The sequence below is a fragment of the Anguilla rostrata genome, chromosome 19 (assembly GCF_018555375.3).
Source record: "Anguilla rostrata isolate EN2019 chromosome 19, ASM1855537v3, whole genome shotgun sequence".
Lineage (NCBI taxonomy): Eukaryota > Metazoa > Chordata > Actinopteri > Anguilliformes > Anguillidae > Anguilla > Anguilla rostrata.
In genome coordinates, this window is record NC_057951.1 from 6,624,999 (window position 1) to 6,638,443 (window position 13,445).

At 50.4% G+C, this 13,445-nt stretch overlaps 2 protein-coding genes across 2 annotated transcripts; one reads left to right on the plus strand and one right to left on the minus strand.

The window, feature by feature from the left end:
* The first annotated feature begins 1,901 nt into the window (after window positions 1-1,901).
* prl2 (prolactin 2) lies at window positions 1,902-5,327 on the plus strand. The gene is made up of 5 exons (XM_064319611.1): window positions 1,902-1,994; window positions 3,578-3,756; window positions 4,225-4,332; window positions 4,677-4,856; window positions 5,122-5,327. The coding sequence occupies exons 1-5, from the start codon at window positions 1,973-1,975 to the stop codon at window positions 5,317-5,319; spliced, it is 687 nt and encodes a 228-aa protein (XP_064175681.1). The 5' UTR covers window positions 1,902-1,972; the 3' UTR covers window positions 5,320-5,327.
* Window positions 5,328-9,885: 4,558 nt separating this feature from the next.
* On the minus strand, window positions 9,886-13,067 carry szl (sizzled). The gene is made up of 4 exons (XM_064319608.1): window positions 11,674-13,067; window positions 11,148-11,317; window positions 10,663-10,755; window positions 9,886-10,562 (listed from the first exon to the last, which is right to left on the minus strand). The coding sequence occupies exons 1-4, from the start codon at window positions 11,946-11,948 to the stop codon at window positions 10,252-10,254; spliced, it is 849 nt and encodes a 282-aa protein (XP_064175678.1). The 5' UTR covers window positions 11,949-13,067; the 3' UTR covers window positions 9,886-10,251.
* Between the last annotated feature and the right edge of the window lie 378 nt (window positions 13,068-13,445).

Here is a 13,445-nt window from a genome sequence, read left to right on the forward strand (position 1 = left end):
TAAGGCCGAGGTAGAGCTTTTTATTTCGGACTGGATAAATGCAGAGTGTGCGGTGCAGCTATTCCCCCACCTCGCTGCAAATAAATCAGAACTGCCCGCAGCGTCTGCGCGGGTGAAGGTCTCCTGCTGACTCTCAGACCTGACGAGCGGACCGCCAACGCTGCTCGGCGTTACGCAGGAGCTTTTAAACCCGCCCTTGGGGTGGACCTCACAGAGCCCACGGAGCCACAAATCTTTAAAAACAGGTGCACAAATTCATTTTCTCAATCCTTGGTCGAACCGCCGAATTAGGAAATACAACGCTTCTCCCCCGCCCACCCCCACCCCCCCTTCCTCTTCCCCCCAGTGTCCCCTCCGTCTAGGTGTAAAACTGGAATCAGCGCTTCCTACACACAGCACGGATGATATTTGACTAGAACAGGGTCGAATGAGATCGAGTAAGTTTTGTTCAGAGTATGATTGTGTTCCTCCTCGTATTCTGTAATATTCTTTTCAAATGTTTTTCTCTTTCATCTACGACTTAGGGAAAATGCACAGCTAATTTCTGCACCGAACAGACAACAGCGACCCTGTTCTCATCTGAAAGTCTGAGCCATCCGGGGACACGGTTTCCCCACAAAGCACAGCTGCCCTTTTCCACAGGCCAGCTCCTCTGCCTCTGCATGAGCCCTACTGAGCACGTGCGGGCCGGAGCAGGCGAGGACAGAGGGCTCGCGCACGTGCGGAGCGGCATCACGATTCCGCCCCCGCCGTTGGCGAGGGTCAGGCGGACAGTTCCCTTTCAGTTCAGTCAATTCAGAGAATGAGCCCAAGTCCAATTCACCCCAGATTCACTCACTCAGAGACCCGCTCGTTCACAGAGACTCACTCATTCAGAGACTCACTCATTCAGAGACGTTTGTTCAGAGAGACACTCATTCAAAGACCGGCTTGTTCAGAGACCCACTCACTCAGAGACTCACTCACTCAGAGACTCACTCGTTCACAGAGACGCACTCATTCAGAGACGTTTGTTCAGAGAGACACTCATTCAAAGACCGGCTTGTTCAGAGACCCACTCGTTCAGAAAGACTCACTCACTCAGAGACTCACTCGTTCAGAAAGACTCACTCATTCAGAGACGTTTGTTCAGAGACTCTCGTTCAGAAAGACTCACACGTTCAGAAAGGCTCACTCATTCAGAGACGTTTGTTCAGAGACTCTCGTTCAGAAAGACTCACTCATTCAGAGACGTTTGTTCAGAGACTCTCGTTCAGAAAGACTCACTCATTCAGAGACCTACTCGTTCAGAGACTCACTCGTTCAGAGACTCACTCGTTCAGAGAGACTCACTCGTTCAGAGACTCACTCGTTCAGAGAGACTCACTCGTTCAGAGACTCACTCTTTCAGAGACTCACTCTTTCAGAGACTCACTCGTTCAGAGACCCGCTCGTTCAAAGACCCACTCGTTCAAAGACCCGCTCGTTCAGAGACCCGCTCGTTCAGAGACTCGCTCGTTCAGAGACTCGCTCGTTCAGAGACTCGCTCGTTCAGAGACTCGCTCGTTCAGAGATTCGCTCGTTCAGAGACTCGCTCGTTCAGAGACCCGCTCGTTCAGAGACCCGCTCGTTCAGAGACTCACTCGTTCAGGGACCCACAGCAGAGCATCAGGGCGCTTTCGAGGGGTTCCCGTCCCAGCCGCGTACTCTGACCCCTCCTCTTCTCCCCGGCGATGACGTCCCCCTCGGTCCCCCGATTGCGTACGGCCGCTGCGGGGCGGGGGGCGTGACGCATACGCGCACCGTGCCCCTTCGGCTCAAACCCCCCAGTGTGACTAATGTGACCTCACGCTCACCGCCCCCCCACCCCACCCGCCCATATAAGGAAAGGAGTCGTCACGGCGATCCGACAGACTAGCCCACCTTCGGCTCTCAGCGTTCAGAGAGCAGCCAGACGGAGCACAGGGACGAGCAGAAGGGGGCAGCTCACAGAATGTCGATGAAAACCATGTCAGGTAACGCCACCGCCTCCGCTCGCCACTCACAGGGAAACAGCATCAACCACTGAGAACGGCTCATTTTAAAACAATTCTGATAAAGGTTATTCACGGCTTATGATTATTATTATAAACCATTTAATTATTCTGATATTTAAACTACTTAATGATCAAGCAATTACTATAATAATTTTTTTTTTTTTACTACTACTTCTGCTGATATTTTAGAACTGAAGTGGGTTTCTTATTTGTACTACTTGTATTATTACTACAAACAGTAATCAGGCTGGTGTCTGCAGTGTCTGTGATGCTAACAGTACTAACACTGGTTCCTGCAGTGTCTGTGATGCTAACAGTACTAACGCTGGTGTCTGTGATGCTGACAGTACTAACGCTGGTGTCTGTCATGCTAACAGTACTAACGCTGGTGTCTGTCATGCTAACAGTACTAACGCTGGTGTCTGTGATGCTAACAGTACTAACGCTGGTGTCTGCAGTGTCTGTGATGCTAACGGTACTAACGCTGGTGTCTGCAGTGTCTGTGATGCTAACAGCACTAACGCTGGTGTCTGTGATGCTAACGGTACTAACGCTGGTGTCTGCAGTGTCTGTGATGCTAACAGTACTAACGCTGGTGTCTGCAGTGTCTGTGATGCTAACGGTACTAACGCTGGTGTCTGCAGTGTCTGTGATGCTAACGGCACTAACGCTGGTGTCTGCAGTGTCTGTGATGCTAACGGTACTAACGCTGGTGTCTGCAGTGTCTGTGATGCTAACAGCCCTAACGCTGGTGTCTGCAGTGTCTGTGATGCTAACGGTACTAACGCTGGTGTCTGCAGTGTCTGTGATGCTAACGGCCCTAACACTGGTGTCTGCAGTGTCTGTGATGCTAACGGTACTAACGCTGGTGTCTGCAGTGTCTGTGATGCTAACGGCCCTAACACTGGTGTCTGCAGTGTCTGTGATGCTAACGGCCCTAACACTGGTGTCTGCAGTGTCTGTGATGCTGACAGTACTAACGCTGGTGTCTGCAGCGTCTGTGATGCTAACGGTACTAACGCTGGTGTCTGCAGTGTCTGTGATGCTAACAGCACTAACGCTGGTGTCTGCAGTGTCTGTGATGCTAACAGCACTAACGCTGGTGTCTGCAGTGTCTGTGATGCTAACAGTACTAACACTGGTGTCTGCAGTGTCTGTGATGCTGACAGTACTAACGCTGGTGTCTGCAGTGTCTGTGATGCTGACAGTACTAACGCTGGTGTCTGCAGCGTCTGTGATGCTAACGGTACTAACGCTGGTGTCTGCAGTGTCTGTGATGCTAACAGCACTAACGCTGGTGTCTGCAGTGTCTGTGATGCTAACAGCACTAACGCTGGTGTCTGCAGTGTCTGTGATGCTAACAGTACTAACACTGGTGTCTGCAGTGTCTGTGATGTTAACAGTACTAACGCTGGTGTCTGTGATGCTAACGGTACTAACGCTGGTGTCTGCAGTGTCTGTGATGCTAACAGTACTAACACTGGTGTCTGCAGTGTCTGTGATGTTAACAGTACTAACGCTGGTGTCTGTGATGCTAACGGTACTAACGCTGGTGTCTGCAGTGTCTGTGATGCTGCTCGTACTCCTGTGCCTGGATGAGAGACCGCGCACAGATGCCGCTCCGATCTGTGCCCAGGGCGAGGCTGGGTGCCAGCTCCTGTCCCTGGCAGACCTCTTCGACAGGGTGATCCAGCACTCCGCCCGGGTGCACGGGCTCTCCAACGACCTGCACTCCGAGTTTGTGAGTCCCTCCAGCTCTCCCTCCGCTTCTTCTCTCTGTCCGCAAGGCACCGGTGCGCTCACACGCACGACTCACGCACGACTCACGCACGACTCACGCACGACTCACGCACGACTCACGCACGACTCACGCACGACTCACGCACGACTCACGCACGCTCGCAAAATTTTAGCCACAGAATTCCAGGGCAATTTAGCAAAAATCACAGCAATCCGCACCAATTTTATCCCCTCAAACTCAATTCAGCTTAATTTTTTTAGAGCTTTTTCCAGAGGCCATCACAAAGACGGTTTACTGGTAAAAAAAAATAATTAAAAAATTCATGTTTTTCATAAAATCGCATAAATCGTCACCATAAAGGTTTAACTTGATGCCCGGTCACCACTTCCTTCTTTGGATAAGCAGACAGCGCGTCTCATTTGCTCTGAACTTTCTTCTTTGGTTTTCTCCCCACACGTTCTCTTGAAGGAGCAGTACTTCCTCCCCAGCAGAAACCAAATCGGAAGGGTCAACCGGAAATGCCACACTTCCACCATACTCACGCCCAACGGCAAGGAGAACGCCCAGAGATTAGCGGTGAGTGTGCCAGCTCTCACACAGAGGGAGGAGCTCACCGGGGAGGCCCTGACTCTCTTCTCTCTCATAGAGAGGAGCTCACCGAGGAGGCCCTGTCTCTCTCCTCTCTCATAGATAGGGAGGAGCTCACCGGGGAGGCCCTGTCTCTCTCCTCTCTCATAGAGAGGAGCTCACCGGGGAGGCCCTGTCTCTCTCCTCTCTCACACAGAGGAGCTCACCGAGGAGGCCCTGTCTCCCTCCCCTCTCACACAGAGGAGCTCATCGAGGAGGCCCTGTCTCTCTCCTCTCTCACACAGAGCGAGGAGCTCGTTGAGGAGGCCCTGACTCTCTCCTCTCTCACACAGAGGGAGGAGCTCACCGTGGTGATCCTGAACCTCCTGGCGGCGTGGAGAGACCCCCTGTCCCAGTTCCACCGGAGCATGTCGCACCACGAGGACTTCAACAGCTTCAGCGGCAACAAGGCGCTGGAGATGAGCGACATGGCGCACAGGCTGAGGAGCGGCGTGGAGAAGGTGGCCGAGAAGGTGAGGCCGTCGCCGCGGGGACGGACGACGTCACGCGTCCGCCACTCTGTGCCAAACATGCAGCCGGGGTAGCCAGACCCTGGGCCGTCCCCCCCCCCCAAACATATGAGAAAAGGTGGGGGGTGTGGGGGGGGGAAGCATGGTGGGGATGAGGAAAAGTATGGGCGGTCAATAATAGCCCTTAAAAGAATGTCTTGAAATTTTGCATGGAAGTCAAATTCAGGATGCAGGGAATTCGGGCTCTGACCCTCCCCCTCTCCCGCAGATGCAGCTCCTGGGCATGCTCAGTAACGCCCTGAGCGGCGTCTCCTCGGCCGAGGCCCTGGAGCCCCGCCCCCCCGGCGGGGAGAGCCGCTCCATGAGCGACTACCAGCTCCTGCACTGCTTCCGCAGGGACTCCGACAAGGTGCAGAACTACCTGAGGATCCTCAAGTGCAGCATCGTCCCCGAGCACGGCTGCTAGGGCACCGGCGGGGGGGGGGGGGGGGGGGGACTGGGGCTGTCCTCCTCTTCAGTTTCGGTAAAATGATACTTTGCTGAATTTTCACCGATGGTCGTCTGCTTCCTTTTCCGTTACGCAGTGTTTCTGTCAAGGTCTTCAAAACGACAAACTTTTTGAAACGGCGTCTTCTCGCAAGCCGCCATCTTAAATTTATCAATCGGAATCAGCTGAAAAAAATATATAATTTCTGAATAAACTTATGCTTATTTCCTCTTATTTGATGTCCAGGTTTGTTTTTTTTAAACGTACTGCATTTCCATCGCATAAGGTGCAGGAACTGCACTCCCTGTTAACGGTGAGGCTGTTTGTAAATTATGCTTATGATTATTTGATTTCAGTAAAGGCACTTGCATGATGTGCTAAATCAAATTACACTGCTGTAGCAAATTAAAAATAATTCCCCTCCTCGTCGTTTGATGAGTCTTTCATATCGGAGACGCGCTACTTGAGCCCTGAGCCCACAGTTTAATAAAAGGTTTTGAAATGGTGATGCTGTGCTTATCAGTGTCCGTTTTAAGTGTTTACAGGGACACCATCTTATGCAAGCCACCGTAAATACAACCACTGTACATTATACACTGTTTATGAGACCCAGAAAGTCAGCTTTAAGGGTTATTCATATCAATTCCTAATGCTCCTTGGAACCCGTTCTAAGGAGCTTCCCAGGCTGGTCCCTTCCAGTAACGAGAGCAGCAGAGACACCTGGTGGTCAAACACGAGAATGCACTCCTAAATCCAAGAGGAAAAAAACGTAAGTGAGGAGGGAAGCGCTTTTTCCCAGCAGGCAGCCCTTACCTTAAAAAGTAGCGAGGAAGATTCGGGGGGCTGCGGCGTCATCCCCAGAGCACGACGCCTCGGCCGAACGCAGGACGCTGTCGCTAACGGAGACGAAAGAAGGCGGACGCGACGTCGCCGTGACGCCCGCGTACCCGTCCTCAGCTCACCCGAGACCGCCGCAGAGCAGAGAGGACCCCCCCCCCCCTGCTGGAAAAAGCAGCGACCGACCTCCATCCTCTCACAGCCAAACAGGAACACGCCGTCTTTTCTCCACCGGCCTTACGCAGCCCTCGCAATACGCAAGTCCGCCGTCTGTCTCCCGGGCGTAACTGCCGAACCAGACGTACGCTGGGTGTAAAGAAAAATTGTTAATATTACAATAAACTGACCATGATAATGCACCAGTTTTCCTTTTTTAACATTATTATTATTATTATAATAATAATAATAATAATAATAATAATAATAATAATAATTGCAACTACAAATGCAAATGTCTGTGACTGAGTGAGTGATGGAGTTACACCATCGGTCGGCCGAGTCATAAAGTCACACCATTGGTTGCCCGGATCACTTGTGTTAGGTCCGGCCATATACTAGGTTTTGACCTGGTCTTGTTGTAATAAATATAGCTGCAAGCAGTGATGCACAGGATCCAAGCACACACAGCCAATACTACACCACTTAAACAAGCGGCCAATCAGTGGCAAAATTATGCAGTGGTGAAAGGGAGGTACCTCATGACACTGTGCCAGGTTTCGCAGGTCTCCCCCATGTGGTTAGGCCAAAACGAAGGACAGAAGTAAAATGGCTACTAGGATTTTGAAAATGGCAGCCAATCCAAGAGCTTGGCAATGCAAAAGGTACAGAACCATTTTCCAGACAAGGAAATTGATCACGACAGAAAGCTTTACATCTCGAAAAGACAACAGCGTTATTTCGTGAATTTAAGATTTCTAAAAAAGAAATAGCGCACTATAGCATCACCATGTGATTCAATTGGGCCAGTACCGTAGAATCTGGCTCTTGAAGCGAGCTGCCAGACTTAATCCATTTCTGTGAACCATTTGAGAGTACTTAGCATTCAGATCGCAGTCAAATACTCAAAGATACAGAAAATGAAATTTAAAAAAACATGAATATCAAGTTAAAAATGACAAATCTTTAAAACAGATTTTAAAAATGATACGTGTTTGTAAATTTCTGATGCCCTCATTCAGTTAAGGCAAATCCATTTTTAGGGACCTGTACAGCAATGGCTCAATTTCAATTAAAGGTCACTCATGAAATAATACTCTGCAAAAAGTCATTAAAACGGGACTGAGAAGGTAGCCTACTATTTCCCACTCAAGACATTGGCCTGTATGTGAACAAAAACACTTTTGTCTCTCTCAAATTCATCCTTCCTTCCATATACACATCCTAAAGTAATAACGTTACAACCGACTCACTGATTTGTATAGCACACACACACACAGATTAAAGCTATATGTGGTTCAATGCATTTAACGACATATATGTAAGTATAAAAAACCATACCATACACGTTGTATATGCTGAAAATCTATATTCCTGAGGGGACGGACCCAATTAGCACAATTCGCAAGCATTTATACATCTCATACTGAAGGTCATGTCAAAAATCATTACAGCTGTTTTGGACGACTTCAAAGATTTTACTTTAGAGAATACGAATGGTTCAGAGAATCCATATTAATAATGTCAAATCATATCTCTTTAATGATTTGCGGCCTAGGAATGATGCATTTTGTTTTGACATACATTATACAATAATTTTAAATGCACTAAATAGAATGAATTCGTAAAAATAAATCACATGCTGGGACACATTGTGGATGGTCATGTGATGTGGAGAAAGTTAACGTAGCAGGGAAGAACGACTTCTAGACATACCCTTGGCGTTTTTGGCCCGGCCTTTATCTGCAGTGAAACCCGAGGTTCCCCAGCACCTTGGAAAGCTTGGAAGCTGCAGTCTCCCCTTGTCATCTGCTCGTGCAGCCTACGTTTAATGCGTGTTCATTTCATCCTGACAAGCTCTTTCTCGTGAAACCGGACTGCTTTGTGCTCTGTCATCGGCAAACATTCAGCTAAGTGCACGACTTTCGCATGGTCCATTTTCGACAAGGTAGCTTTCAAACGTGCGCAAATCAAACAGGAGACGTCCTTCACCATCTATATCGTTTTGCTACTTTTGTGCTTAAATTAATTCCATTTTAAATTAACTATACTCTGCTTTTGAAATGGCCTGATTGTATTGTAATCATGCACAATATGGAGTCCGCTAAGAATGCAAACTTCAGTTGTCCGCTCTGTTTATTCGGGTTGCTGACAAATCTATTTCAGAGTTTTAAAAAAAGAAGATAAATACACGCGTTCGTCGATGAAACATTTTATTACAAAATTTGACAGAAACGCTTAAGAACGCTTGTTTTAAGTGGACTCCCTGATTGCGGACGCAGTAACATTCTGTGTAAAATGATTTAGTGCCAACCTCATCATATTGAATCAATGCTCCATTCCAAATCAACTCACTTGTGTCATCACATAATGATGACATTTTAGTGCAAAAAGTTGGCTGTGATTTTGGGACACATTTACGTTAATTTCCGAGTTCCGTTTCGCATGTATAGAAAGGGGATACCCTATTCCACCGTGGCCAAAGCCTCGCGCACTAGCTGGCCAGCGGAGCAGACATTCTTTATTTTCCCAAGCCGTAAATAAGGCTGGCCCGTCCTGAATTCATATTCTGCCACTTTCACCTCATAATGTGCGCGGTCAGTCAGACTCCATGAATTAACGGACAGAGTTCCCCCTGCGCTTATCGGCCGCGCGACCACGCACGCTTCGGCGCGGAAGCTACTAATGTGCGCCTCGCGATTGTGCTTCGATTGAGACCTAATGAGCTTCAGCTGTGACAATTAATACGATGGCCCGTTCACACTCTGCGCCGAAGGATGAACTTTACGCGCATGCAACACCTCACAAACGCCAAGCGGTGCATGACAGCCACGAAGCGAAGAGGATTACCATGACAGCAAACGACGTGGATTCTCTTTCCATTTCTGCCAACAGATACAGATCACGGTTTTGTTTGAGCCGTCTATCCTGCATCAACTAGCTACGCATTTGTATGTCTTTATATTTTGTCACTGTGGGTTATGTGGATTGTACTGTATGTAGATGCTGAAGAAAGTTCAATTGAAAACACTCTAGCTTAGGCCTACTATATTAGGTCGTTGGCGACATACAACTTAGTGATACACTGTTGCTACTACTAGCACTTTCTACTATTGGTGGCCTACATGAAACACTGAGTTATGTTTATGTTATGTGTCGACACTTTAGACTGGCTAGCATTCCCAGAAAGCAGCTTGCTATTTCAAAACTATTCAATTTGTTAGTCACTAAAACATTATTTATGATTACGTACATTTGGATTGATTGACATACAATACAATAGCCCTAAAAAACGTACGGTGAAAATTAATTTGCGTATAGCCAAAACAGACTTTTATTTGGCGATATCTACCGAAATAGTTATGTAAATCTCATTTTGAAAATCTTATTTATGTAAAATTCTTATTGTTGGTACCATTTGAACACATTTATGTACTTGAATCATTTCAGATAAAACCATCTGCTCAGTGAATGGGTGAGATATAATGCAATCTAATGCAGTGTCTAGGAAATAAATAAAAAAAGACGGAGACTTTCCTGAAGAAACAACTACATATAATAGACTTTTTAATAAAATCAGATATTTTAAACACATTCCACATAAAACAAAACAAACAAACATTTTAAATATACGGTCACTCTCATAAAGTTTGCTTTAAAAAAAAAAAAATTTAGTTTTCATAGTGCGTTCCACCGTTCGCTCTTTGGGAAAGCTACCAGCAAAGGGAGCTAGAGAGCCCGTCGGAGAAACCAGCTCCGACCTGGCACTCTGGCGCCCCCTCTGGTGTGGGGGTCTCTGATGAAGACTGTCCAATTACAGCGCAGCGCCTACCTCGCCCGCCCGCCCCCCCCCGGAGCGAGTAAGGCGCGCACTGTTGCCCGGGTAACCCCCCTCTCGGACGGAGTTTTCTAAGCCCGTCAGCACTTGTGGTGTTTCCACTTACGGGCAGCGTGGGCGATGTTGGCGTCCCGCTTGTGCCAGGGGAAGAGGCGGGCGAGGGCGAGCGAGCCGTCGGGCCGGGCGCCGCCCGTCAGCAGGTAGAGCTGGGCGCGGCCGGGCCGCACCAGGAGGCGGGCGCAGCTCAGGTTGAGGAGGAGCCAGCGCCGCAGGAGGCTCTGGGTGTCGTAGGGCAGGAGGGGCCCCTGGCGCACGAACTCCACCCGCCCCTCCACCTCAAACTCCGTCTCCTTCCACGGCGAGCGGCGGCGGTGCAGCTTGGCTTTAACAGCTGAGAGAGAGAGAGAGAGGCGGTGTGAGAAAGATGGAGGAGCGTACAGACAGACAGACAGACAGACAGACAGACAGACAGACAGACAGGGAGCGCTTACCAAAGTCATTGAGGCAGAGGGCGTCCAGGACGCTCCTCAGAGAGGGGAGCTCCTCCACAGTGGGGCAGTGCTGGCACGCCGGCTGGGGCAGCCCTGAAACAGAACACACACAAGTCACACACACGCCCGCCTGCCAAACGGGCTTCACGTTTAAAAAGCAGCAGCTGGAGACGCACAGAAGGATTCAGAGTCACTTCCGTTCTTTAAAACGTACAGGCAGAAGAGATCACTACTGAATTTGAAGTGTAGAAAGTGTAGAAGTGCTGAGTCATTTAGGCAGATGGACTTTAAATTACATGTTGCAGGTGCTCTGCTCCACATTTTACCAGCCATGTCCAGTTACAGAAAAGATTTGCTCCCACACACAGACTCACTCACTCACTCAGACTCACTGACTCACTCACTCACACAGACTCACTCACTCACGACTCACTGACTCACACAGACTCACTCACTCACCCAGACACACACACACACACACTGACCTTTAGAGAAGGGGCTGTCATATTTGGGGACGGGGGGCAGGCACATCTCCTCCTGGGCGGGGAAGCGGTCGCAGTCCAGAGCCTCAGGCCAGGCGTGTCCCTGGCAGGCCAGCACCGGGGCACAGCTGTCCCGCACCGCCACACACAGGCTGTGGCACGGCTGGACGAACCTGCACACAACCGGGGACAGGGTTAGAGTTAGGGTTACGGTCAGGGACAGGGACCGGGGACAGGGTTAGAGTTCGGGTTACGGTCAGGGACCAGGGACCGGGGACAGGGTTAGAGTTCGGGTTACGGTCAGGGACAGGGTACACAGGAGAGAGAGACAGCAAGAGAGAGAGGAGGAGAAGGGATAGAAGAGAGAAGGTGATAGAAAGAGAGAGGTGGGATAGAGAGAGAGAGGGTGGGACAGAGAGGGATAAAGAGAGATAGAGAGGGTGGGATAGAAAGAGAGAGGGTGAGAGAGAGAGATGGGACAGAGAAGGAGAGAGAAATAGAGCGAGAGAAGATTCTAGGGGGCACTCACGTGTCCAGGCACATGGGGGCGATGAGGGCGCACAGGAAGTCGCGGGCCTGGGCGTGGCAGCCCGCGTCCAGCAGGGGGCGCCAGTCCTCGGAGCTGGGCACCGCCTCCAGGCTGCCGTGGCCCAGCAGGTTGGGCAGCCGCATCTCGGTGTAGCCCAGGTCCCGGCACACGCCCATCTGCGGCGGGATGGGCACGCAGCGGGTCCACTGGCCCAGGTCGAAGGCCAGGCCGCAGGCCAGGAGGGCCAGGGTCACCAGGGCGAGGAGGAGAGGCATGGTCCGGATCGTCAGAGAAGCGTCGCAGCGTCACCTCTGACCGCCACCGCGCCTCCGCATATACATACGCTCCCGGCCCCGCCCCCTCCGGCCGGCAGCCCAATCGGAGAGGCTCAGACGACGTTGAGTGGCGGGAGACGGCAGACGTGGGAGGGGCCGGGCGTCCAGACACAGGTCTGTTCCAGAGTAACGTGACGGCTTAATTTGCACCGTTAGCATCGTACGCTGTTTGAGGCTCAAAGTGCTTGTTTTCAGCCTAGAACTCAAAATCACTCTGCCTGGACTGAAATCAAGTCCAGGAAGTCCAATCAGACTAACACAGCTCGTTAAGTGTATATCAAAACGAATTCAATTTTCCGTTTGGACATCACTGACAAAAAGCTTCTCGCAGAACCAAACAGGGGCTTGCAGCATGAATACTCGAGTTGAAGTAATATGCAGCAATAAATGATTAAAAAAAAGACAAAAGGAAGAGAAATCCAAAAAGTTAAAAATGCACCGAAACGACAGGGATTTGATGGTGAGAATTAGCGATGAGGTGTGGGTTAGTGTGGTTGTGGTGGTGTGTGTGTGTGTGTATGGGGGGGTGGGGGGGGATAACAGACAGCCAGTCTCCCCCGTGATGAAAGTCTTCTTTCATGTCTCCGCCTTTGCTAATTTGACAGCTTCCTCGGAGAGGGAGAGTTTCCCTCGCCCGCCCACGCGGCCCGTTGGGAGAGAGCTGTCAATCAGGAGCCGGAGGTGTGTCAGAGCTGTCAGTCACAGCCCCGGGTCCGTTAGCAGAGAGCCGTCTGCCCTGCTAGAGCTCACCTGCCTTTGATCTGCAGACCTGCCTGGAGTGGAGCGAGCACTGCCTGCTGTACCCTGAGGACCTCCACACACGCGCACACACACAAATACACACACACACACACACACACATGCTCACACACACAAATACACACACACACACACACACACACGCTCACACACACATAAATACACACACACACACGCTCACACACACATACACACACGCACACACACACACATAAATACACACACACACAAATACACATACACACGCACACACATACACACACACACACACACACACACACACACACACACACACACACATACACAGTGCACACACACACACACACACACACACACGCGCGCTGAGCTGGGCTCGGTTTAGCCTATTAGCTCATTATGGCTCCGGTCAGTTGGAGCTCATCTTCTGAAAAGCGATTACACGTTTTACCCTGCCGACCGCTATCGAAGGCAAACGTCTTAAGCCCCAGACGTTCGCAAAGGTTCTGAGTCAGCTCTGCGTCCGCCGCCAGCTTCACACTACGGGCGTCCCGCATCCCAAACCAGCCGCCCCAACCCCTAAGCCCGGAGGAGCGCTTCGGCCCCGACGGGGAAGACGATTCCGGAAGGAGCCCGGCTTCCCCACCCCACCCCGCCCCGGCTGCGCAGCGCCTCTCTGGGGTCCCCGTCCCGGCTGCGTCT

Excerpts from the sequence above, each read along its gene's own strand:
- szl (XM_064319608.1), bottom strand. The coding sequence starts at position 11,948 with ATGCCTCTCCTCCTCGCCCTGGTGACCCTGGCCCTCCTGGCCTGCGGC. Across the intron at positions 11,318-11,673 it reads GCCCCCATGTGCCTGGACAC|GTTCGTCCAGCCGTGCCACA; the intron begins GTGAGTGCCCCC and ends GGTTGTGTGCAG. Across the intron at positions 10,756-11,147 it reads TGACAGCCCCTTCTCTAAAG|GGCTGCCCCAGCCGGCGTGC; the intron begins GTCAGTGTGTGT and ends GTTCTGTTTCAG.
- prl2 (XM_064319611.1), top strand. The coding sequence starts at position 1,973 with ATGTCGATGAAAACCATGTCAG. Across the intron at positions 3,757-4,224 it reads ACGACCTGCACTCCGAGTTT|GAGCAGTACTTCCTCCCCAG; the intron begins GTGAGTCCCTCC and ends GTTCTCTTGAAG. Across the intron at positions 4,333-4,676 it reads AGAACGCCCAGAGATTAGCG|AGGGAGGAGCTCACCGTGGT; the intron begins GTGAGTGTGCCA and ends TCTCTCACACAG.